Below are 24,987 nucleotides of genomic sequence, written 5' to 3'. Positions count from 1 at the left end.
GGACACTGGTTGGGTTTGGATTCATTCTGTACATATTTCCATACTTATCGCCTTGAATAATACCCCACTAAACACGTCTACAGCTTCTGAGTTACTATGGCTTTGTCATCATGCATGTGTGTTACCTGTTTAGAATAATGTCTGATGACCTCCCATTGTAGCTGCTGGGTGGTGCAAAACTCGAATTTCAACTCAAAGAAGGCCAGCCTGAATTAAAAGACAGAGTCAGTGAAGTAGCAGGGATTCAACCAACATCAAATCACACAGATATAAACAAATGCTAATGTGGGCAATTCATGTGCCATTTTCATGTCCGATCGTACTTGAACACAATGTCCTGCACATCAGTGAGTGTGGCGCCGATACTCTTCAGCAGCAGGTTGAGGGACTGGATGGGAATGAGTTCTTTATCTCTCTTATCTTTCATGCCGTCTTCTCCTCCCGTGCTTAGGGACAAACTCAGGTGCAGCTGCAAAAAACAAACACATTGACTAAGCAAGGCTGTTTCCAGAGTTAATCTCACAACTGACATGTAATACGTAGCCTATACTATGAGTAAAAACGCATTATTATTATGATTCCATTTTTAAATCACTTGTCAGTCCTGTTTTTGCAGAGAATGAGACCGCAATCTTTCAGTCAATTAAGATATTTCCTTCTTCATATTTGTTTGTCATTTCATGACTATAGTATTAGGTACATGTTTACTTAGTGGATACTGTACAAACCTTGATGGGTGAAATGTGGAACATCTCATAGAGGCTAATAGGAGAGTTGTCAGCAACAGAGACATGGTTTAGTTCTGTCTTAATATATTCTATGTCCTTCTCAAACAGTTCCACCTAGAGGAATAAGGCAGGCACAAATACACATGAATATAAAAAGGTACGTCCAAGCACAGAAAAGCAAAATTCAGAATGGATCTCAATGACTATTCATGTCAATTAAAGATTATACTAATGTATCACAGATTCTGAACAAAACACAGGGAATGTTGACCTCTTGTTTTGAGCTGGCGATGCTGGCATTCTCAGGTGTGAACAGGTCCAGGATGGCATACAAGAAGCCCAGGTCAAGCTTCAGATCCATCTCTTGAATCAACACCATGAAGTACCTGAGATAGATAGACATTCCCATCACCATTCGGGAGTGAAAAAGGCCAGCGTGTGGCAAAAATAGAGAACATTTCAAACATGATCTCAGGACAAGATGGGATTGTAGAGAGCAGATCAGAAACATAATCAGAGCTTAACTCAGCAAACAGAATCAGTGTGAGGGAAAGTAAAGTCAGAAGTCAAATAAGGGTGACAGAGTGAGAAAAGAATCCAAGAAAAAACAATTACTTGATGCGAGAGATATCAGAGTGTCCTGCTGTTCTGGTTACAATGCTGATATCAGTTAGAGGTTTGGGTTCTGTAAGAGAAATAAAAAATAAAATTATATAACAGACTGAACATTGGAAATGAACAGCAAATAATGCTAAATTTGACATGACACGTAAGATGAATTAACAGACCTGCATCCATAGTGATAGATTTGGGCAGTTTTACTGGGTAGAAAACATAGGGGAAGATGGATCCTGGAAGCTGATTCTGGATCTGGAGGAGGAAAGGATGTAAACTCAAAGTTATTAAATATATATATATATATATATATATATATATATATATATATATATATATATATATATATATATATATATATATATATATATATATATATATATATATATATATATATATATATATATATATATATATATATATATATATATATATATATATATATATATATATATATATATATATATATATATATATATATATATATATATATATATATATATATATATATATATATATATATATATATATATATATATATATATATATATATATATATTGAGGAGTCAAGATGCATTATTAAACAAATGTTGAGGAACGCAATATGATGACCTGTAATAATTATGTAACAGACATAGACATATATTATAAAGGCAATATTTTGTGTACGTATATATTCCCATCACCTGAATTCGATGGATTTTGACACGGTAGGAGCTTTGTCTGGGTGAGACGCTGTATTCCACCTTCACCCCAGGCAGGTAGTGCCTCCTAAGAGGAGCTTTGCAAGGCTGCAGCATTTGCATATTCTTGCCATCCGGAGTAAAGGTCACCTGGAAGACAATTACAAACATCGAAAAATGTCACAAATAGGCCTACAACAAATGCCTATTTTTATAATCAATCGACCACCTGCATCAGCAACTTTTTAAGGCAAATTTTTTGTGGTCGTCCATAAACCATCCATTCATATGGATAGTCTTTATTTGTACATTTTCCAAATTGTATTTGGCATGTGTTACTTCAAAACAGTAAAGCTGAATATACAGTATTAAGTCTCCAACCAGGAAGTTGTTTTCCAGTTCCTTGGTGGTGTTTTCCACAGGTCCAGATTCAGTGTACTCTTTATAGCTGTTCTCCAGCATCTCAGTTTCTTTAAAGCTCAGAGTCTTCCATCGATTCTTTTTCTTCGTCTTGGATTCCCACACCACATCAGAGCTATGCAAAGCAAAGAGAAGAGGACGGACATCATGCAAATACATATACATTTAAAGGTGAAGTAAGCGATTTATTTATATTAACATAAGTGTTAAATCGCTCTTTATTCATACAGTAATCACTTACACGATGTGCGCGTTTCATAAAGCCAATCTCTTAGTCAGCTGCTCTGCATGTAACAAGCAATTACACTTTATGTAGTATCCCGAAATTGTATCCAATCGCAAGAGAGAACGCTACAAACCGACACCCGTCCGCACCCGTCTCACTCATGGTCTCACTGCCGGTGCACGCCAGAGCGACACATGGGTGAATGTTTATGCGCCTACAATGGCAGGTAAAAATCCTTCCCAATGTCTGTTTTGATGGTTTTTATCATGTTTTATCACACTTATGGATCTGAGATGATGCTAGATAACTTGCTGCTCGAAGACCGCAGTGCATTAATGTGGTGACGTAGGGACGAGCGAGGGGACTGCTAACTGCAGTAACTGACAGGAAGTTAGCTAAAAGAACCATTCCGCTTACAGCTCCTTTAACTGCAGAATTATGCTTGCAAAACTACATGAATGGTAGTAAAAAGTTCTGATGCTACCATCTTCTTACAAAGTAACAAGCATAATTAACATAGCACCCTCTTCTGATATAAGAGGACCTTCAATGTATCTGACCTTGAATATTTACTTTTCAAATTCCAATCACCTGTATACAGTGGCTTGCAAAAGTATTCATACCCCTTGGAATTTTCCACATTTTGTAACATTAAAACCACACACGTAAATGTATTTTATTGGGATTTAATGTGATAGACCAACACACAGTGGTGCATCATTCTGAAGTGGAATGAAAATTAAATATAGTTTACATTTTTTTTTAGAAATAAAAAACTGAAAAGTGTGGCGTGCATAAGTATTCATCCCCCCTGAGTCAACACGTTGTAGAACCACCTATCACTGCAATAACAGCTGCAAGTCTATTGGGGTATGTCTCCACCAGCTTTGTACATCTAAAGACTGACATTTTTGCCCATTCTTCTTTGCAAAATAGCTCAAGCTTCAGATTCAGCGTCAGATTGGATGGAGAGCATCTGTCAACAGCAATTTTCAAGTCTTTCCAGATATTCTCAATTGTATTGAGGTCTGGACTTTGACTGGGCCATTCTAACACATGACTATGCTTTGATTTGAACCATTCCATAGTAGATCTGGCCAGGCCCGGAGTGGCTAATCGGGAGAACCGGGAGCATTCCCGGTGGGCCGCTCTGGTTTTTGGGCTGCGAGGGCCGGCCCAGTCATGGCACTGGGTTAAAATATCATTTTACCTATTGGCGCATTAAAAATCATATTATTAGTCCGCAGTTAAGTTACTGCTAATGGAAACTGACCATTTCCTACAGCTTCAGTTTCACATTAAAAGCATCTAACTGGCGTAACGTGAGATTACTTTTATTTTGAAGCAGAATTTAGGGCCTCCTAGCCCTGCTGCGTGTCTCTCTCTAGCAGCATGTCTTCCATGTCGGACTACGAGGTGAAAGATAACTTGTCATTCTGCGCTCATACCAAAGGCTTTATGAAAGTTAGTGACAGCCCCCAGTCATATATGTTCAATGCATGCTCGGGACAATGGCGACTGGAGCGTCGGCTGCACTGGGATGAGCCGGAATCCGAACATGTAGGCCTATTCGGATGAGCACGGATAATGAGATGATCGATCCGAATATGTTTACTTCGCGAATAATCTCGTTATTATTCAGGAAACAACTATTTATTTATTTTGCCTATCATGCACTAAATTGACGCGGCGCGTTCTGCCTTAACTTGAGTGGCACCTATCAGCTGTTCATCTCCGCTGCCGTGGCAGAAAAGAGATAGACCAGCTGCGTTTATGCATGGCCCCGTGAGCTGCGGTCTCTCCATTCCGCTGGATGTTTGTGACCCCGAGTCACCTTCAGTCCCTCCTGACTTTTATTTATTTCAAATTTCTGAACGTGAACCACGTCTCTTCATTTAATAAAATCGATCTTTAAATATTCGATCTGCAAACACTTCGCTTGTTTAGTTCATACAATCTGTTTATAACTAAGAGATTTGCTCAAAAAAAGTTTCGTTTTTGTGCGTTGATCAATTAGACCTCTAGATTATAAAACGCTGTTTCCTAGTCTAAAGTAATTATTCATTGAACTAAGTTAGAAATTAAAAAAGAGAGGGAGAGAGAGATATAGCGAGACAGAGATAGGCCTATGAGAGACAGGGAGAGTGAGAGAGAGAGAAGAGGGAAATAAACGGGCAAAATAAATCTTATCTAGATCGATGATACAACTTAGTTTAGTTAAAAATAAAAAGGGACAGAGATGAAAAAATAAAATAAATTGGGCAAGTTTATGATTTACTGTGATGTAATAGGCCTACTGTTTCAGACTCTGAATGTTCAATGTCCCCCAGTCAAACGTGTAGGGGCTTAGACAGTTATAATGAGAGAGAGAAACAGATGAGTACAGTATGAGGAAAATATGCCTATCTCGTTATTGATAATATGCCAATATTAAATCAATTTGAGGCTCTGAAGGGACAATAATTGTTGTTTTTTTCACACATAAGCCCATAAGCCCCAGCCACTTCCGGTTTCATATCCGAATACAGGTAGCCTACATATAGATAGGCTAATTGTGTTTGTTGAACAGATAGCCTACAGATAATGACGTCTCCGTACACTCCTACTGCACATAGTAGCACCATGGCAGGCACCTGAGTAGGCTGTAGGCTAAACAGGAGCATTTGAGTCCACACAGTCTAAAAACACAGAATTACAAGGGTGCAGAGAACAGTGCACTTTTGCAGACGTACATATTAAGGTTGTTATTACATTACATTAATAATGTCGGCGTGAAAGTGGGCTGATCTGAGGCATGAAACTCCAGGGCTGAAAATGAGTCCCACTCCGGCCCTGGATCTGGCTGTATGTTTAGGGTATTTAACCTTCTACCTAGGGGGCAAAACCCATTTTTTTTTTAAAACAGACATGGAGCGTTGTAAAAGGTTGTTCACCAGAAATGATATCCAGGACCTTCCAGGATCCCAACCTGGGTGGACAACCTGGTCAACTAGCTGCTGGAAAGCTACAGGGGGCCGACATAGAGCAAATCAGAACCACTGTTTAAGCGAATGGGGGTGAGCTAATAGGGAATTTTTTAAACTTATAGATATCATTATGAAACTTTGCAAGTTGATTACTGACATTAAAACAACAACTTTTTGTATTACAGTATTTTCCAAAAAGTTTGAATAAATATGAAAAATCATTAATATCTTACTAATGATGCGTACATTTGCATATCTGCAAAGCCCCAAAATCTAGATGTTGGACAAAAGCAGAGTCAATTTGTTTTTAAATTTTGAAAACAAAACAAGTGTCCAACTGCCTGAAGCTTTCCCTAATCACAGTTCAAATTTGATCAATAACCCATAGAAAATTAATTTTTTTACAACTGGCAAAGTTTCATAATGATATCTATAAGTAAAAAAAAATCCCCATTAGCCCATCCCCATTCACCCCCATTCACTTAAACAGTGGTTCTGATTTGCTATGTCGGCCCACTGTAGCTTTCCAGCAGCTTGTTGACAAGGTTGTCCACCCAGATGTCATTTTTGGTGAACAACCTTTTACAACGCTCCATGTCCATAAAATCACTTTGCCCCCTGTGTATTCTGGAAGGTGAACCTCCACCCCAGTCTCAAGTCTTTTGCAGACTCTAACAGGTTTTTCTGCTCTGTATTTGGCTCCATCCTTCTTCCCATCAACTCTGACCAGCTTCCCTGTACCTGCTGAAGAACAGAACCCCAACAGCATCATGCTGCCACCACCATGGTTCACGGTGGGGACGGTGTGTTCAGGGTGATGTGCAGTGTTAGTTTTCTGCCACACATTGCACTTTGCGTTAAGGCCAAAAACTTAAATTTTGGTCTCATCTGACCAGAGCACCTTCCTCCAACACTTGCCACAAGCCATGCGGGGGACACAGCATATTCAGATGAGACCAAACTTGAAGTTTTTGGCCTGAATGCAAAATGCAATGTGTGGCGGAAACTAACACTGCACATCACCCTATCCACACCATCCTCACCGTGAAACATGGTGGTGGCAGCATCATGCTGTGGGGATGCATTTCTTCAGCAGGGAAGAGGGAAGCTGTTTAGAGTTGATGGGAAGATGGATGGAGACAAATACAGGACAGAAAACCTGTTAGAGTCTGCAAAAGTGCAAAAATGGCTCAGTCAAAGTCCAGATCTCAATACAATTGAGAATCTCTGGAAAGACTTGAAAATTGCTGTTCACAGACGCTCTCCATACAATCTGATGCTACATCTGAAGCTCAAGCTATTTTTTAAAGAAGAATGGGCAAAGCTGGTGGAGACATACCCCAAATAGATTTGCAGCTGTAATTGCAGTGATAGGTGGTTCTACAAAGCATTGACTCAGAGGGCTGAATACTTTTGCACGCCACACTTTTCAGTTTTATTATTTATAAAAAAAATGTAAAACCATGTTTAATTTTCATTCCACTTCACAATTATGCACCACTTTGTGTTGGTCTATCACGTAAAATCCCAATAAAATAAATGTACGTGTGTGGTTATAACGTGACTAAATGTTGAAAATTTCAAGGGGTATGAATACTTTTGCAAGGCACTGTATGAGTACATTTAAATGTAATCGTCATTTGCAGGTGTGGGATGGAGTGTAAGGAAACTAAAATTATTTAGCTGGCCGAATAAAATGAAGAGTATTCCAATCGTTTCATTACATTTAAAAAAAAACTTTGTATTTTATACACGTGTATGTTGCTCGTTATTTACCTCGTAATCCCAATAAAGGAGACTTCCTGTCCGCTGCTGTTGTTGACCAGAGACAAGCCCACGCTCTGTAGCGACAGGTGGATTTCCTGATCAGACCGCTGTTCCGACTCACTTTCACAGAGCAGACTGTAGATACGTTGCTCCTCAGTGAACAGCACAATGCGCTGGAGACCTTTGGATCAGGAATAAATACAAATCTCACTGATTTCACACTTTATTTATACCCAAAGGAAAATTATCCTTTATCCTAAATGCTGTGACCAGCATGTCACCTTATTGCCAATTTGTTTTGTAAACTTGTCATCTTAGGACATGTCAATGCTAATGCACTAGCAATATACTGGCCCATGTGAAGATAATATTGCTTTAAGTGAAATAAAAGAATTTGCATTTACGTGGTGTGGGCATTTCATTTTAAGCTCCTTGTACTTTACCTTCATAAAAGGAGATCACAAACAGTTTTCCCTCATTTTTCATGTCCGTACGTAGGTCCTAAAGATGGAAGAGCAAACAACAACATGCAAGCTGTTTAAACAAACATAATAGCATCTCATCTAACAATTTAGTGCAACTATATATACACATTGGTTGAATTGTGTTTATAATTACATTTTGAACTGGATGAACTGGACCAACTCTATTTTGACAGACTCTTTACGACGCATTGTCACACAGTACATACAGTTCTGCATTTACTCAGTTATAGTACCCACTAGCAGTATTATTGACTACTCCCGTACAATATGTGCAACAACCATTTAAAAAGTGTGTCTTAAGATATTAACAGTCTATTAAATCTCAGCAACAATACATACAGTATCTCACAAAAATGAGTACACCCCTCACATTTCTTCACATTTTTCTTTATATCTTTCCATGGGACAACACTGAATAAATGACACTTTGATACAATGTAAAGTAGTCAGTGTACAGCTTGTATAACAGTGTAAATTTACTGTCCCCTCAAAATAACTCGACACACAGCCATTAATGTCTAAACTGCTGGCAACAAAAGTGAGTACACCCCTTAGAAAAAATTTACTAATTGGGCCCAAAGTGTAAATATTTTGTGTGGCCACCATTATTTTCCAGCACTGCCTTAACCCTCTTGGGCATGGAGTTCACTAGAGCTTTGCAGGTTGCAACTGGAACCCTCTTCCACCCATTTATGACAGCATCACAGAGCTGGTGGATATTAAAGACCTTTACGCTCCTCCACCTTCTGTTTGAGGATGCCCCAAAGATGCTCAATAGGGTTTAGGCCTGGAGACATGCTTGGCCAGGCCATAACCTTTACCCTCAGCTTTTTTAGCAAGCCACTGGTCGTCTTGGAGGTGTGTTTGGGGTCGTTATCATGTTGCAATACCACCCTGCGGCCCAGTTTACGAAGGTTGAGTGCACATGGTCAGCGTCGTACACAGAGGTTGGCTTTGGAAAATAGACGTATGAGTGCTGCCAGCATTGCTGAAGGGCTTGAAGGGGTGGGGGGTCAACCTGTCAGTGCTCAGACCATACGCCGCACTCTGCATCATACTGGTCTGCATGGCTGTCATACCAGAAGGAAGCCTATTCTAAAGATGATGCACAAGAAACCCCACAAAAAGTTTGCTGAAGACAAACAGACTACGGACATGGATTACTGCAACCATGTCCTGTGGTCTGATGAGACCAAAATACATTTATTTGGTTCAGATGGTGTTAAGAGTGTGGAGCGGCAACCAGGTGAGGAGTACAAAGACAAGTGTGTCTTGCCTAGAGTCAAGCATGGTGGTTGGAGTGTCATGGTCTGGGGCTGCATGAGTGCTGCCAGCACTGGGGATCTACAGTTCATTGAATTCTAACATGTACTGTGACATACTGAAGCAGAGCATGATCCCCTCCCTTCATAAACTGGGCCGCAGGGCAGTACTGCAACATGATAACGACCCCAAACACCCCTCCGAACGACCACTGGCTTGCTAAAGAAGCTGATGGTAAAGGTTATGGACTGGCCAAGCATGTCTCCAGTCTTAAACCCTATTGAGCATCTTTGGGGCATCCTAAAACGGGAGATGGAGGAGCGCAAGGACTCTAATATCCACCAGCTCCTTGATGTCGTCATGAATGGGTAGAAGAGGGTTCCAGTTGCAACCTGTGAAGCTCTAGTGAACTACATGCCCAAGAGGGTTAAGGTAGTGCTAGAAAATAATGATGGCAAAACAAAATATTGACACTTTGGGCCCAATTTGGACATTTTTTCTTAGGGGTGTACTCACTTTTGTTGCCAGCAGTTTAGACATTAATGGCTGTGTGTCGAGTTATTTTGAGGGGACAGTACATTTACACTGTTATACAAGCTGTACACTGACTACTTGACATTGTATCAAAGTGTCATTTATTCAGTGTTGTCGCATGGAAAGATATAATGAAATATTTGAAGAAATGTTAGGGGTGTACTCACTTTTGTGAGATACTGTATTTGCAAAGAGGTTTATATTCAGGCGGACATTAGGACTATTTACTCAAATGAGCTGATCAGTTTAGCATATTACTCATGAACCGTTGGCGAGATCTTTAAAAGACACATGGAGACAAACATACATACAGCGAGGTCTTCATTTATATTTAAATCTAACTATTCCCAATACAACAGTATTGTGTCTCAGGTCCAGTACAGCACCTTCTCATTCTCCAGCTTCCCTTGGTAAGTGCCACACTGCCAGCAAAGCTCTCGGGACCCAGTAGGTTCAGTCCAGGTGTAGTGCACAGCTTTACCAGCCTCCAGCACATCCTTCTCCGTAGCCTTCTGAGAGCTGCAATCATGGAACCCAACCACACACAAACATACTGTATATGTAAGAACAATACTCAAAATACAATACAATACAACTCAAAATCAAGAAATGGCATTCCACTGATTTGAGAGGACAATAAGCAAATAACAATGAAGGACGACGGCACAGTCTAACGACAATATAGAGGACAATATGACGGAGCCCAGCCACCAAGAATCTACTGCAATGACAACCATCCAATCCAAAGAACCTGCCTGACAGAATTAACATGAACATAAACAGACAGCAATACGTACGACGGTAAGTACGACGCGCCAAACACCAAAGAGCCTCCAATACCGCTCTGAGATAATGTTTTTTTTTTAATTCACGATAACCCTGACAGTGAACTTGATTCGGACAAGACAAAGCAGACATAAGACATTTAAGAATAAGAATAATAAGAATAAGAATTTAAAAAAGCTGTAATGTACAGATGGAGCTGAAAAAAAGAGGATACTAGTCAATGCAACAGAGCTACTGGAAGAAGCAGGAATCCCATCCAGTCAGCAGCATTCACAACTTGTATTTCTACGAGTAAAGATGTTTTAACCCTTCAGAAGATATCAAAGGTAAGATAAAAAATAAATTAGTAAATGGGTTTAGATGTCTAACCTGCTCCTGTTTTGGATCAGTTTAAATTTCAAATCAAATCCATATTTATTCCTCAGTGGTATGGGTGAGGAGCAGATTACACATGCTAAACCAGAATCTTAGCAGAAAGAGTCTTCTGCTACTTCTCTTTACCTGCACTCTTGATCTGACCACACTCTGAACTCAATCATTAATTGAAGTGACTGCGACATTAGCCTTCTAATGTGACACCAATTCATATTCAGATGCTGCATCATTTGTGTGTTTCTGCCCCTTCTTGGCAACCTCTCACCTTTTGGATTAGCTAGCTGTTATACTAGCAACATTCTAAATAACTGTTGATTTAACAGTGGGAAATTACATTTTTGTTTTCACACAAAGTGATGGCAGAAGACTACGTTCCAACACTGTATGGCAATTGTTATAACACTTTCCTATATAGATGAAATCTAGCAACTCAGTAAACATAAAACATGTCTAAATCATTTGGCACTTTAAGAAAAAGTGACAGCAATAAACAAATAAATGCAGCACTTTTAGGTTCCTTTTTTTCTTGTTGCTCTTATTTTTCCCTCCCATTCATAATTCCTCGAGTTCAGAGTGTGTCAGAAGAGTTTCCCCTTTACGTATTTTTCTACCTGTCCTCCTCTCCTGAGAAGGAAAGGTCGAGCAGCTCGTCAGCCACCCACGAGGTTTCTGTCGGTTTGCTGCATTACCCACAAGAAAGAAACATAAACCGCCATCAGCAAAACCAAACAATGTTAAAACCTAAACCATTTAAGGCTGCTGCAACAAGAGAGATTAGTATTGTCAGTGAGTAAAAAGGAAAAACTCCAGTCAGAAGCCAAAACTGCTGAGGTGCAAATAAGCAGCAAAAACTAAAATAAATGAAATAAATAAATACAAATGCTGAATGAATGAAATGGCTGTTTACACTTCCACTTCTTTATCTTAAGGTGAATGAGGCACGTCAACGACATATTTGAAACAAAACTTGGATCACTTTAAAAGAAGAAACAGGGGACAACACTTAAGCGCTGTAATATTATGAAATAAAGCATTGCTCATTTTCACATTCAACTGAAGATAACAACATTATACTTCACAAAACTTCAGAAAAGTTATTTCCAACTACATTTCTTTCACATTTGATCTTCATTGTCTCCTTCATCTCTCCCGTCTTTCAATTCTACAATTTGAATGTGTGTAGTTGTTTAAGATTTTTTTTTTTTTCCTCGTGTCTTTCTCTCTTCTGTTCACTTACCTCTGATAGAACTCCAGAGTCTGGTCTTTGGTGTGGTTTATAATGAGGAAAGGGGCCGCTCCATCGTGGTAGTCAGAGAATCGGATCATGGCCGAGTGCTCTGACAGGTTCACATCTACAATGATCCCACCTGCCTGTAGAACAGACCCAAGTAACAGTCTACATACTGGAATATAGTTTGAAGGTTTCTAAAATGGGTATATTAGAACAGGCATCAACCATAACAGATAGAAAAAAGGTCTTTATATAGTACGCAACAAATGACTAAATACAAGGGGACCACAATTATCTTTGTGCCTCTAAAAACACTTACAGAATTGTCCAGATGCAGCAGTAGGCAGCTTTCTGGTCGTGTAAAGTCGATAGTTTGAGGAGGCAATAAACATCCCTCTACTTTGATCTTAAGCCGCTTGGTGTCGGTCTCAGGCCAGAAGGGAATGGCTGACTGAATGTGGAATAAAAGAAAACCTTAAACGACATTGTACACTAAGGGTTTCATCTGAATTAAAACAATTTAAAAAACAAACGAACAAAAACAAAGACAAACAATCAAAAACCTGTTCTGGCTTGGCCTCAGTCCAGTCATCCTGCCCCTCTTCACATACAAAGACGCTGTGCTTTGTTCTGTTGACCAACATGTAAAACGGCACGAAGCTCACCATGCGGGTCAGACTGAAACTGCTCGCATCAATTTTCACGCCAACCTGAGGTCACACAAACGTAATAAAAGTACACTTTTATGTTAAAAGAAAACATGCAATAACATATAAACATAATATTAACATCCGTCTCTTCAAATAAAGCTTATGTGACAGTATGCCTGAATTCATTTATTTCTGGATATCAACCAAAATCTTACCAGGTAGTCTTTGTATTGGCCTTTACACTTTACATCTCCATGGCTACCGACTGTATCCAGGGAGAATTCATTGGAAAGATCACTTTCTGAGATCATAAGACGGACCTGTAGGATTGAAAGAATGTGATCACATTCATAGCGATAATAAATTATTGCAAGAGGTTACGAGCAAAGAAACATTGATTTTAAATTGACCTCAAAGCTACAGAATTATTCACTTTGGCACAAAGGGATGTGTATTACTAAACTAGTACTGCAGTGATAGGTTGACAATAAATTATTTAATTGAAAAACCTGTCAAATTATTTCTCCATTATCCCTTCAATGTTGCTCTATAGTTAATGTTCTTATGAAGGATATCTTAAGCTCATCTCAACAAGCATATTAATGACACATGTGTTTGTATTTGTGAATTTGATTGTGAGGCTAGAAAAAAAAAATCTTTAGATCTCAAGAAGTCACATGTTTACTGTATCTAGTATCAGAACTTAAAGCTGCATATTACAAATCATTGTAGTTTCTTCGGTCTGAAGAGATATTTCAAGAACCAAAAATGCTAGTGCTCTTTGACATGCAATTAAACCAACATCAACCTTTTTTTACCTTATTGTTTTTCAGGAAGTAGCGAGGTTTGAATGAGAAGAGCAGGGGCATGTCATAGTCCAGGGGGTGTTTACGATGGATATCATCAGCCATGTACTGCAGCAACCTGCCTGTCTTGTTCACCATCCAGTATGGTGAGTGGATTGCAACCACCGTTTGTCCCACGTCGTATCTAACATGCACTGCTATATCTAACTCGGCCCTCTTCCTCTCCTCCCCTTCACCATTGTCTTCGTCATCCTCTTGTTGGGACGTGAACACTATGAAGACAATCTCTTCCTGGCCTCTTTGGAAACTGTATAACAGGATAATATGTTTAAACTGATGAAATGCTTGAAATTAATGTATGTTTGCCCCTTTACCCAATGAGTAATACAAATCTATGACCAAAATGTGTAAGTTCTATTCTCCCAGTATGTAGACAACAAGGTCACAATAACGATGGGAAAATAAAACATCAAAAATAAATTCAATTGAAGTCGGACCTGTACTCAGCAGACCAGTCCTGAGCTAGGTAGTCCAGTAGGCAGAGATCGAGACTCGATTGGTCGATGACTGCTGTGTGAAGCTGGGCAGAGTGGCCTTGGTTCAGAGTTGCCTCTGTGGCTGAGACCCCACTGTTCTGTTGAGCAAGATTTTTTACTTGTTTTGTGCATACATTGATGCTTAATAAACATTCCTGATCTGACAAATATATTTTTTAAGAGCACCACCTGATTAGTGATTACTCTATAACACACATCTCACCTTGAGTTTGTAGGAGATGGGGTAGGGCAGCAGGTTGCGCAGCAGGATGGAAGGCCACAGGTGCAGCACAAAGGGCACATCAAAGTTCTCTCCAACACCGCCAGTGTCTTTGAATGTCACAGCATCTCTCACTGGCGCAATGTTGACAGTCAGCACACCGCCCTGATCTCCGCGGCGACGGCAGGTCTGCTGGAGGCGGGTCTCTGGCTCAAGGTTGCTGAAGTCGTCGTAACTGAAGCCCTCTGAGCACTCAAACTGCCCGTCCTGATTGTCAGCGTCCTCTTCTGTGATTGGCTGAAGGCTCAACTCAGACCTGAGGGAAGGGCAGAAGGGTAGATGTGTATGCAGGTTGTGTTTGCAGGACTGTATGATAATAAGAGTGAAAGATATGCAGCTTTGTTTTCGTGTTTGCTTTCACCTGTAGTAGTCCAGAGGCACACAGAACTCTTCAGTGGGGAGAGCTGTGCCCAGACACGTGGATCCTTCAAAAACTTTGAATGGGATTGAGAAATGATTGATGATCTGAATGAAAGGGGAGAACGCATAACATCTATTAGAGATGTATTCATTTTGTACTGTATTGCTATTCTATTTACATATATGCATAATTGCCTCCAGGGACTGCTGCTTTCAATCAATCATCATCATCAATTTATATATATGTATAAAAAAAATAAAAAACATTTTTGTTTTGGTGCAATCTGAAAGGAACTGCCTTGTCTTGATATACAATAAGTGCACTCTAACCCCCTTACAATAGTTGGGGAATCAATGGACCTAGAGAGAAAGTGTATTTTATGTTATAACAACGCACCATAATAATCAAACCTAAGGAAAGGATACAATGAGAAAACGTGTAAAGGACAATCAGTGAAGTACCTGGAAAGGAGAGCGGATCTTGATGTACTTGCTGCCCTCCACAGAGCAAATCTGACAGACCAGGAAACAAGTGACTCCAGAGTCTTTGTGCATTACACTGTACATCCCCCTGCCCACCTTGATCAGGGGGATCACACTGGCTGAGGTGTGGCCCATCGGAGCTGGAGAGGGCGGGAGAAATAAGAGCAGTTCATATTAGGGCTGCAACTAACGATTATTTTGATAATCGATTAATCTGTCGATTATTTTCTCGATTAATCGATTAGTGTTTTGGTCCGTAAAATGTCTGAAAATGGTGAAAAATGTTGATCAGTTTTCCAAAGCCCATGTTGACGCCCTCAAATGTATTGTTATGTCCAAAACACACAGATATTTCAGTTTACTGTCATAATAGGATTAAAGAAACCAGAAAATATTCACATTTGAGAAGCTGAAATCAGATAATTTGGACATTTTTTATTAAAACATTACTCAAAACTATTAATCGATTATCAAAATAGTTGGTGATTATTTTAATAATCGATTAATAATCGATTAGTCGATTAATCGTTGCAGCTCTAGTTCATATGCATTTTGACTATGAGGTATTTTATTTTGAAAATATATTTGTTTTATGAAAGAAATAAGCAAAAAGAAATAAAGGAGAGGAAGGTGAAGGGTTAGGGAGTCAAGATAATCACTAGTTTTTTCAAATTTTAACAGAAAACATCAATAAGGTCATCCTTTAAAACAAGAATTCTCCTTTCATTATTTACAGTTTGTGCTTTAACCTTATTGTAAAGATATTTATAAAAACAGATTGGCTTGACAGATAAAAAAAACTGAGCATACCGTTTGCCGTGTTAATAACTACACCGTGTGCAGCATTTTCTAGTTGATGATATTGCAACAACAACTAATGATTGAATTTTGCATGTGCATATAATGTCTAATTGGGTGTACAGGTTTAAAGCCACTACGAGTAACTTTGCCCATTGGCGGCCCCTTTGGACAAAAGTGGTAGTATTTTTACGACGCCAGCTGTCGTGAAGCTATTTTCTAGCTCGTGCCGGGCGTGCAAGATTCAAATAATCAGGAAGCAATATAGTGCATGTCCGTGTGTTGAAAGTGTGAGGGCACCGGACTCTTTTCGGCTCCGTGAGAGTGGTTAGTGACACAGCATCAACTAATGCCAGTAAGTGCTACACGCACCTGATTGCAATGAGTTGATGCAGTGTCACCGAACTACTCTCACGAAGCTGAAAGACTCCGTGTCCTCACAGAAAGCAAATGAACGAGAGACGGCAGTTAGTATGGATCACGATGAGGTAATGTGTTTATGTTGTTGTAAATAATGACTATTTCAGATGAATAATGGTCGACTCATCTGATGATGGTGAGGCAAAGTAAACTTTGTTTTAATAGGCTACCGCTCATTCATTTAGAAGTAAACACTGCAGTCTAGTTCGCTCCCGTGAAATTGTATATACGTTGCTTGGCAACGCCCTCCCGCTCGTCTACCACTCTCCCTTTTAGCTTTTCTTTATTGCATTTTATTTTTTTTCTTTGATGGTTCAGCCCCGTTATCAGTCATTATGACGACAAATAACTGTCTCAAACAAAGCTCCCGCTCCCCTTCCCTCACCCGGAGGGATAGGCTTCTCAAATCGCGTTGTTGCGCCACACAGAAATCTGCGACCAATACGGATATGTGACCAAAGAGCCTGCACGCGCAAACCGAAAATCGGACTGGGTGTGCAACCAGACCAAACGCAGTAATAAAAACTATATAAAAACGTATTTCTTTGCACTGATGGTCTCGTTTGCTGTTAAAGATAATTTATGATTATCAGAGGAAACATGAGGCTGTTTAAAAGATATTTAAATGTTACTCGTAGCTGCTTGAACTTACTAGGCTGTATGTAGTAGTCCTTTCCACTCAAAGAGATCATGGCTGAGAACTGGTCGGAGTCTGTTGTGGTTAAATAGTCCATCTCGAGGGTCTTCCCATCCAGCAGCTCCACAGTGCTGTTGCTGCTCTGGTGGCCGATGGGACAAAACATCTTACTGTGGCGAACCGACACAGGCAGACCCAGGCGGTTTTTTACTAAAAACGGAGCTTCATCCTTTTGGAAGGAGTCAGCTGTCTGTTTGGCCGCTTCTGCAAAGGCCTGTGGAAAGACAAGAACATTAACATTATGGATGCGTGCACAGCCTGAGACTTGCTGGTAAGGTGATTGCAGCCCTTTTCTTACCATGCCGAGGTTGCTCAGCATGGCCAGTCCACATTTGGTGAGCGTGACGTTGAGCTGGTCTTTACTGCTGATGACAATGACCGTCTTATACTCCGGGACTTTGTTATCCACTTCATCAAAATTCGTCAGCTGCTTCTGCATCTGGTTTTAGGATAGTGAAAAGTAAGAAAGACTGTGTGTATGTGTATGTGAAAGCATATGATGTAGGTGTATGATGGCCATTTTATACTCTGGGACCTTTTCATCCTCTTCCTCTGACAAATCGGTGTATATCACTTGCTGCTTCTTCATCTGGGGAAGAAATAGGAAAGAGAAAAGCAAGGAAGAATGTCTTTCTGAGTATATACTACATGTGTGTGTGTTTTTATGTATACCAGTAGATTCAGTACCTTCAGTTCCAGCATCCAAGGCCTGAAACCATCTCTTGTCTCATCTTCTAAGGGCTCCAGCAGTGGTTCCCACACTCCCATCATTTCATTGTAATAGTGAACCTAAAGGCAAAACACAATATAAAACACAAGCAAACTTCAGTTACCTTTACGGACACATGAGTTCTAGACACAACCAGCTGCAATATGCTTAAAATATAGTTGTACATTACCATCAATATGGCAAGTATGAAAATAATAATCGCAAAGGATATGTGAATTCCTTTATACAAAATTCCTCATATTTGATGGACCAATAAGACAATCGTCTGGTGAAAAGTTCATTTTAAGGATAAGCTTATAGGAGCGTGGTCAAGAGGGAAAATGCAGTGCTTGTGCGTGTGCGTGTGTGTGTTACCTCCATGCTTAGTTTGCTACGTAGGTTAATGAGTGTGGACCAATCCTTAACGTCCCCATGGAATGTGGATTTAGCCAGAAGCATGGGGACAGTGCGGTGTCCCACTCCAGCCTCCAGAGTCAGACAGATCGATTTGATGGTTACCTGCAGGGACAGACAGCCAATGAAATAACACAACCTATTCTTATGCACCACTGGGGTAGCTTGCATTCTGTGTATAGAATAAAACATCACTGCAAAGAGATCAAGAGTTTGTGATATAAAAGTGACCAAAGATTTTAAATAAAAACTGTATATCTGACTATATAATATAGCATCAAGAGCAGCCACATGGTGTTATCAGTTTATTCACAATGGAGCTCAATACCTTCAATGACTCTCCCTGTGGTATCAGTCGAGCCACTGATGTTGTGCTTTCGTCCTGATCCTCTTCTAGGAACCAGAGTTTGAGCTCCTTCCAGCCCTGTTTCTCCCACAGGTTCACAGGAACAGGACTAACAAGCTCCTCGGGGGTCTCAGCTGTGGGAGTCAGTGCTGACTGGATGGTTATCACTGTGTTGATGATGATTGGAGATACCTGGGCAAGGTGACATAAAAATGTTTTAAGAACAATTCCTTATTGCAAAGCTAACTTCCAATGTCTAATCATGCAAACAGTTAACTTTCTTTGCTGCCACATTTTACATTGGTGGTAGCTGATAGGAAACCTAAATGAGATAAGATGATATGTGTTGCCTTGCTGTAATTAGTATTGCACTTCTTGAGAAGTGGGACAAAACAGGGTGCAATGTTGAAAAAAAAAACCTATGTTTAGGCAAATTAAATTAAATTACATGTATGTATCCAACATATACTAAGCTACTGAGCTAAGCTTTGACACAACCTCCCAGCTTTTGTCCTTTTTATCAAAAGGGGATTTTTACCTTGCCATTCCTTATCAAGATGAGCTTTTTAGCTTAACATTCCTTATTTTGTGTCAACACCGTCAGACATCAAAAACACACATTAATTTTCCCTCAATTTATGCTAGACCCATGAGATGTACAGTGATCACAAATATTCACCAAGACTGACAGAGGCCACAAAAAATATTTTCAAAATGTATATGAAAATAAATTTTTCTGACATCTGACGGTGTTGACATATTTAACGTTTCTTAAACAGAACAAATGGAGTTTTCTAGTAGCCATTTGGTTTTTCTGTTGATGATAGGTGCTAGTATGAACTACTTCAGGAAAATAAAATGATCGAAACATTTCAAATAACTGTAAGTCGGTGTTGACATATCATGGTTGTGACGCAGGACTTTCAAAATTTGGAATGTAAAACATTCTAAAACTACAACACTTATCAGAGCCTGTCTGACTCTAATGTACTCTGCAGAAGTAGAATGTGACAAGAGGTCCTTCATAGTGACAGCTGCTGGTTTTCTTACATTTTAATGGATTGTCTGACAGTGGTGACAAAAAGTGTCCCACCACTTTGAAACCATATAAAACATGAATGTGTTGAAGAAAAACAGTTTTTATTGATATGAGAGATTATTTGGTGTTGCTTTCGATGAAAAAAGCAGTTTCTAATTATTAAAGCACATTTTGAATAGGTTTTATTGCATATGAAAGATTGAAACCCTCTCTGTGGACACACTGTTTTGGACGTCGTGAGAAGATAACAAGTGTCATATATTTGACATAATAATGATAAAATTTTATTTAAGGGGATAATTGTGCTCCAGACATTCTATTCTTAATCCCTAATAACATCTTCAATTTTAAATATTTGTATTTTTAAAGATAACAGCAGTTACATATGGAAGACGGCCTTTTGTCCCGGTTCTCAAGAATCACTGATTGTAGACAGTATGTCACTCTGAAAAATGCTCCTCCTAAACATAACTGACCAGAGAGAGAAATACTAAATGAAAGAGACACTTGAAGGGTATCATGTTTTGTTAAGAATGTCAGTTCAAAATGAAAAACTAAAGCTATTAATTTGCTAACAAGCCATCCATTATTGTCTACATTTAGATGGAACAACATATTTCAAGTAAAAAACTTTCTTTTCACATTTGTAATAGGAGGACATTTATTTCCTTGATTTAATGACTGGTCGTAGAATGTGTATTAATAATAATAAAACAACTACCTTAAGTGTGAGAGCATTGATTTCGACCTCCAAAGTCTGAGGAGAGGTTGGGGTCTGAATACTCTGGAAGAAAACCTGACAAGGCAGCAGCACTGTTGTCACATTGTTTTTCCTCTTCTCTCTCAAGAAGGGACACGCCACCACCTAAAAAAAATCCAATCAAAAAATTCAAACAAACTTCTTTTGGGTTATTTCTTTTAACAATCAGCTTTTTCAGCGTAACATTACAATGATGATACAAACCTTGAGGTCCTTGATGACAGCAGTCATCTTTGATTCCTCTGCATCACTTTTCATCACTAGTTCACACTCTGTGGTCATCACCAGGGCCGGGGCGTCAGCACGCGTCAGGTCAGCCACAAACACAATCTCCGGGTTGGACACCCGAACGTTCATCTCTGTCTTAGACACCACAGCTGGAGCTGCAGCTGACAGCGGCACAGAGAGTCAGAGCAAAAACATTAGTCAGGGTATACATTATGTTGGATGAATAAACTTTTTCTTTAACTCTACTCAGATTTATAATTTAGGGTTAAAATGAACAGTATGGCCTAAAATGTTAACATAAAAATCCAAAAGGAATTAAAAGACACTTCATTTCTGCTCTCCACTGTGTTTTATCACGCATGTTTTTTCAAGGCAGAGCACTTTGGAAATCATGTCCAGAGTGTTTCCAACGTTACCAGACCGTTGAAAAGTGGCCATTTTCTCCAAAGGCTTAACCATTTTCAACTTGAGGCAGCCAGAGCGCTCGGCCTTAAACGCGAGGCGCAGAGAGCGTTCAAATGCTGGGAAGAGGTGTGCTGTTAGTACGTTCTACAATAGACAATGAATTGCAGAACGGCACTGCTAGCGCATAAAATGTGCGTCCTGTGGACATGGCCCCTTACGATATATTGCCAGCTAAGGAAATGAAAGATGATATGGTAAACTCACTGGACTCTTTAGACGTGGCGGTGGAGTTAATATTCTTTGTATCTCCAGTTCCAGCACTGCTCTTTGGATGTTGAACTTGAGCAAAACCGTGCTTAGTGGCATTGAGAAAGATATCTGCCACCGTGAGCAGGAACTCCATGCTGGCACAGAGGTACACATCCTGCACCACTGTGTCCAAAGTGGTGCCATCACGACCCTGACGGTAGATCACCTCCACCATCATGTTCTCTTCTGCACCGGGACGCATTGCCATCATTCTGGAGAAGATTAATGAGAGTATCTCATCAAGCTCGGATATATTGTACTTTAAATTAGCATGCTCTATAATGCAGGTGGGTAAAATTGTAATTAAGTGTCTTTTTGTCAGCTTGGGTTGGGGGCATTTATCATGGTTGCAAAAGTGTATGTCTACAAAGGTAGATGTCTCTGTCTAGACGTGAATGGACAAGTGTAGAGGAAGTTGTATTACTATACTGATAAATATGTGAGTGTATGTGTGCCCCTTGTACCTGGGTGTAACCATCTTGATCCTGGGTCTCTTGTCATCTAGAAGGCAGGCAGCCAGGCGGACTGACGCCTTCATCGAGCTGTCGGAGAACATGTGGATGGAGGTGGAGATGGTGCCCAGAGTGAACTCGGCCAACTTCAGCTGATCATCGTGTGAATCCATCAGCTGTAGCTCGATTATAAAACATATACTGTGTTAGTTGTGTTATGTATGTCTGGTAAAATAAAGCTTAATTTTGTATGTTGACATATCACTTGTTCACACACAACTTGCCTCACTGAGTGTGAGTGTGTTTGTGTGTGCTTGAGCATTACCGCATTCCCAGGGCTATACAAGACTAGTGTCAGTGAGTCAAACTTGAAGTCCAACTTGAGTGTGCTCTTCAGCTTGATGTGTTTCTGGGTCTCCACAACAGCAGCCGTCACTACTGTGTTACCTACAGATTTATCACAGCACAAACCACATGTTCAAATGTATTAGTTGAATATTACAATGGTTTAAACAATTTGTAATTGTCTAATGACTCAGACACCTATACACACACAGGAACACAAACAAACACAACTCCTTACTGCTGGCTGGCCCAGTGGTTCCAGAGCTCTGGGACACTTTGTCAGATAGAGAGTCAGAGGTGTGGTTAGTGGTGGGCGGTTGGGCTGGATTTGGATCAGCATCTGACTTCTCTGATAGGTTCTCACTCAGAGTCTTAAAGACCACTATCATGTCATCCTGGCTGAGGATCAGCTGTTGGGAAGAGACATAGCATTCAACAATACTATACATGAAATTGTTGTCTGATTTTCACCATAGGCCTCTACCAAATCATGGGATCAGACACTAGAACAGACACATAGAGACAGATACAAGCACAACAATTGTTTTTGAATCACTAAATCAAACCATACTATCATCTAACCTTATTTAGGCTGTGAATTATTAATCCAATATATGAGTCATTAAACCAACTCCAAGCAAAACAAAAAAAGAGATGGAATGACATAAAATGACTAAATAAATAATATACAAAGTTTTTTTTTTAATTATTTGGTGTACGTCAGTCACCGAATACAGCAATACTACTTACACTCATGGGCTTAAGATGAGCAGTGATCTCTATGTCAGGTATATTGTGGTACCAGTTGGATGAAAGATTTCTCTTGATTTCCAAGTCCAGACTGACCGGCTTCAACAGCTGGGTCTCTCCCTGGAACCCTTCATCTATGTACTTGGTCCTGGAAGCAGCAACAACAAAACATGAGTAATTACAGAAAGTAATCAAGACAATATGGACTTTCTTTTATGGGTATTTTTCTTCTTTCTTTCATCACGTAAATATTTAATTAAATTTTCATTATAATTCCTGAAGATGGCTTGGGACTCTGACCTGTACATCTTGAGGTCAGTCAGTTTCACAATCATGATATCAACAACAGGTGGGATCTTAGCATCACTTTCAAAGTGCTGCTTGGCAAAATGGTTCTTGACGGACAGCCGACCAAGGTCAGCTACAATGACATTGGAGGAAGTCGAGGACTGCGGCAGGAAGATGACGGGTGCATTGAAGTGGACGTTCAGAGCGATCCGACTGCTTCGCTCTGCCAGCCCCTTCACACCTGACGCTGCCTTTTCTGCAGCCTGGACCGTCACCTCAGCCAGGGCCTCTTTAGCCTCCTGGAAGTTGTTGATGAACGCCTGGGAGTAAAGAAAGAATGAAAAACAACAGTGTAGGAGAGATAATTAATAGGAGTTTGGGTTGAAATGCAGGATGAACTGGTGACAAGCAAAAATGAATATGAATGCATCATTACAAAAAAGTACAGTTTTGAGTGATTTAGTAAGGACCTCAAATAAAAATCTCAATGTTATCATTACGTCATTATTAATTCAATTCTATACATAAATCTTGGGCTCTACCATCATTTTCCCTAACATGTGAGCTGAATGGGACATGACCAACCATTTATAAAGTCGATATGCGATTCTTACCAGTATGGAGGAGACAAACTTGTTTAGGAAGATGACCTGGATGCATCCCACAGTCAGCACGACAGAGGTGTCAACTTTAGACATGTCCAGATAAGCGTCTCCTTCTGTTGCATCAGTATAGTTTACCATGCGGAAGTCAAACACTTCCTCATCTGCTATAGACACTGCCTAAGAGAATTAGAGAAAAGACAGCTAATTTAAGATGAACAGAGCTGTACAGAGAGGACACGGAGATCAACATCATCAGCCAGCTACTATTCTTGTCTAGAGCAACTTGTGCTTAGTGGATCTACATTTATGAATGCCCGATCCACAAGTCCTTAAACACAGGAATAGATTAGATATGAATACAAACTTAAAGACATAGGATATGATTACTATAAAACAAAGTTAGGTGCATTGCTAGGAATGCTTTTTAAGGAATGCCACTGATTATACCTTCTTGTAAGACGCATCTTTATCGCAGTCCAGGATCACAATGTTCTTCAGATTGGCAAGAATCTCCATTTCCTTTTTTCTCATCAGAACCTCAGAAACCAGTCCTGAATGGTTAAGAAAGTGAGAAAAGCATTTATTTGCATTTCCCACTAATGATCCATTTGCTGAATACGTTATGAATTACATACAAACATTCACAAAAAATGCAATGGAGATGGACTGAATTTAACATTGGCTGGGTGGTAGCAGTCACCGCACTACTATACCTTCAATGCTAATCTCAGAGATCCTGGCTTTCTGTCCTCGAATAAAAACCTTCAGGCAGCGGAGATCGGTTTTGATATGCAGATTCACCACATCTGCAAACTTTGAGTTCTTTGTACCTGTGAAAAAAAGGGCGACAAGAGAGACATTGTAAAGGTTACTTGATACAAAAAGAGAAGGTGACACCAGAAGGACGGACATTTTGGAATGTAAAACTGAATGAAACTCTGAAAGGTCATTAGGATCAGTCACTTTTTTTCCTGGTTATAGCAGTTTCCTCCTTCTTCACTGCTTCCGTCTCCTCCTCCTCCTCTTCAGGGATGGTTGGGAGCTCCTCCTGCCCCCCCTCCTTCTTAGTGGAGGGAGGAAGGAGGTTGTTGAGGAAGTTCATGGTGTTGAGTAAAGCCTCCGTATGGAGATGGACATCCAGGGATGAGAAGGTCACCTGATGGGAACGCGATGTCAAAATGTTAGTGGAAAGGAGGAGTAAAATGGCACCAAGTATATTTTTTTATAT

The 24,987-nt window shown here is 39.9% G+C and overlaps 1 protein-coding gene across 2 annotated transcripts in view; it reads right to left on the bottom strand.

Moving 5' to 3' along the window:
- The window catches only part of vps13a (vacuolar protein sorting 13 homolog A), a 43,724-nt gene that overhangs the window by 5,738 nt on the left and 12,999 nt on the right, over nucleotides 1–24,987 (bottom strand). Inside the window, exons 29-67 of one of the 2 annotated variants that reach the window (XM_080044452.1) lie at nucleotides 24,723–24,915; nucleotides 24,473–24,589; nucleotides 24,207–24,310; nucleotides 23,769–23,936; nucleotides 23,167–23,474; nucleotides 22,867–23,014; nucleotides 22,355–22,526; nucleotides 22,097–22,218; nucleotides 21,784–21,947; nucleotides 21,275–21,531; nucleotides 20,582–20,766; nucleotides 20,339–20,482; nucleotides 18,561–18,770; nucleotides 18,194–18,337; nucleotides 17,797–17,898; nucleotides 17,645–17,698; nucleotides 17,408–17,548; nucleotides 17,065–17,323; nucleotides 15,174–15,334; nucleotides 14,713–14,816; nucleotides 14,295–14,607; nucleotides 14,033–14,169; nucleotides 13,548–13,842; nucleotides 12,945–13,049; nucleotides 12,643–12,789; nucleotides 12,399–12,530; nucleotides 12,086–12,219; nucleotides 11,460–11,528; nucleotides 10,074–10,206; nucleotides 7,849–7,906; nucleotides 7,415–7,586; nucleotides 2,408–2,561; nucleotides 2,030–2,176; nucleotides 1,517–1,598; nucleotides 1,344–1,413; nucleotides 1,000–1,114; nucleotides 729–842; nucleotides 324–469; nucleotides 126–207 (exon numbers count right to left, since the gene is read on the bottom strand). In XM_080044452.1, the coding sequence (XP_079900578.1) occupies nucleotides 126–207; nucleotides 324–469; nucleotides 729–842; nucleotides 1,000–1,114; nucleotides 1,344–1,413; nucleotides 1,517–1,598; nucleotides 2,030–2,176; nucleotides 2,408–2,561; nucleotides 7,415–7,586; nucleotides 7,849–7,906; nucleotides 10,074–10,206; nucleotides 11,460–11,528; nucleotides 12,086–12,219; nucleotides 12,399–12,530; nucleotides 12,643–12,789; nucleotides 12,945–13,049; nucleotides 13,548–13,842; nucleotides 14,033–14,169; nucleotides 14,295–14,607; nucleotides 14,713–14,816; nucleotides 15,174–15,334; nucleotides 17,065–17,323; nucleotides 17,408–17,548; nucleotides 17,645–17,698; nucleotides 17,797–17,898; nucleotides 18,194–18,337; nucleotides 18,561–18,770; nucleotides 20,339–20,482; nucleotides 20,582–20,766; nucleotides 21,275–21,531; nucleotides 21,784–21,947; nucleotides 22,097–22,218; nucleotides 22,355–22,526; nucleotides 22,867–23,014; nucleotides 23,167–23,474; nucleotides 23,769–23,936; nucleotides 24,207–24,310; nucleotides 24,473–24,589; nucleotides 24,723–24,915 (5,862 nt within the window). The remainder of the gene's footprint in view (nucleotides 1–125; nucleotides 208–323; nucleotides 470–728; nucleotides 843–999; nucleotides 1,115–1,343; nucleotides 1,414–1,516; nucleotides 1,599–2,029; nucleotides 2,177–2,407; nucleotides 2,562–7,414; nucleotides 7,587–7,848; nucleotides 7,907–10,073; nucleotides 10,207–11,459; nucleotides 11,529–12,085; nucleotides 12,220–12,398; nucleotides 12,531–12,642; nucleotides 12,790–12,944; nucleotides 13,050–13,547; nucleotides 13,843–14,032; nucleotides 14,170–14,294; nucleotides 14,608–14,712; nucleotides 14,817–15,173; nucleotides 15,335–17,064; nucleotides 17,324–17,407; nucleotides 17,549–17,644; nucleotides 17,699–17,796; nucleotides 17,899–18,193; nucleotides 18,338–18,560; nucleotides 18,771–20,338; nucleotides 20,483–20,581; nucleotides 20,767–21,274; nucleotides 21,532–21,783; nucleotides 21,948–22,096; nucleotides 22,219–22,354; nucleotides 22,527–22,866; nucleotides 23,015–23,166; nucleotides 23,475–23,768; nucleotides 23,937–24,206; nucleotides 24,311–24,472; nucleotides 24,590–24,722; nucleotides 24,916–24,987) is intronic. The other variant, XM_080044453.1, reaches the window with a different exon arrangement.

Source organism: Ammodytes marinus, assembly GCF_949987685.1.
Source record: "Ammodytes marinus genome assembly, chromosome: 2".
Taxonomy (NCBI): Eukaryota; Metazoa; Chordata; class Actinopteri; order Uranoscopiformes; family Ammodytidae; genus Ammodytes; species Ammodytes marinus.
The sequence above is the reverse complement of the archived record's forward strand: the minus strand, read 5'-3'. Positions and strand labels throughout refer to the sequence as shown.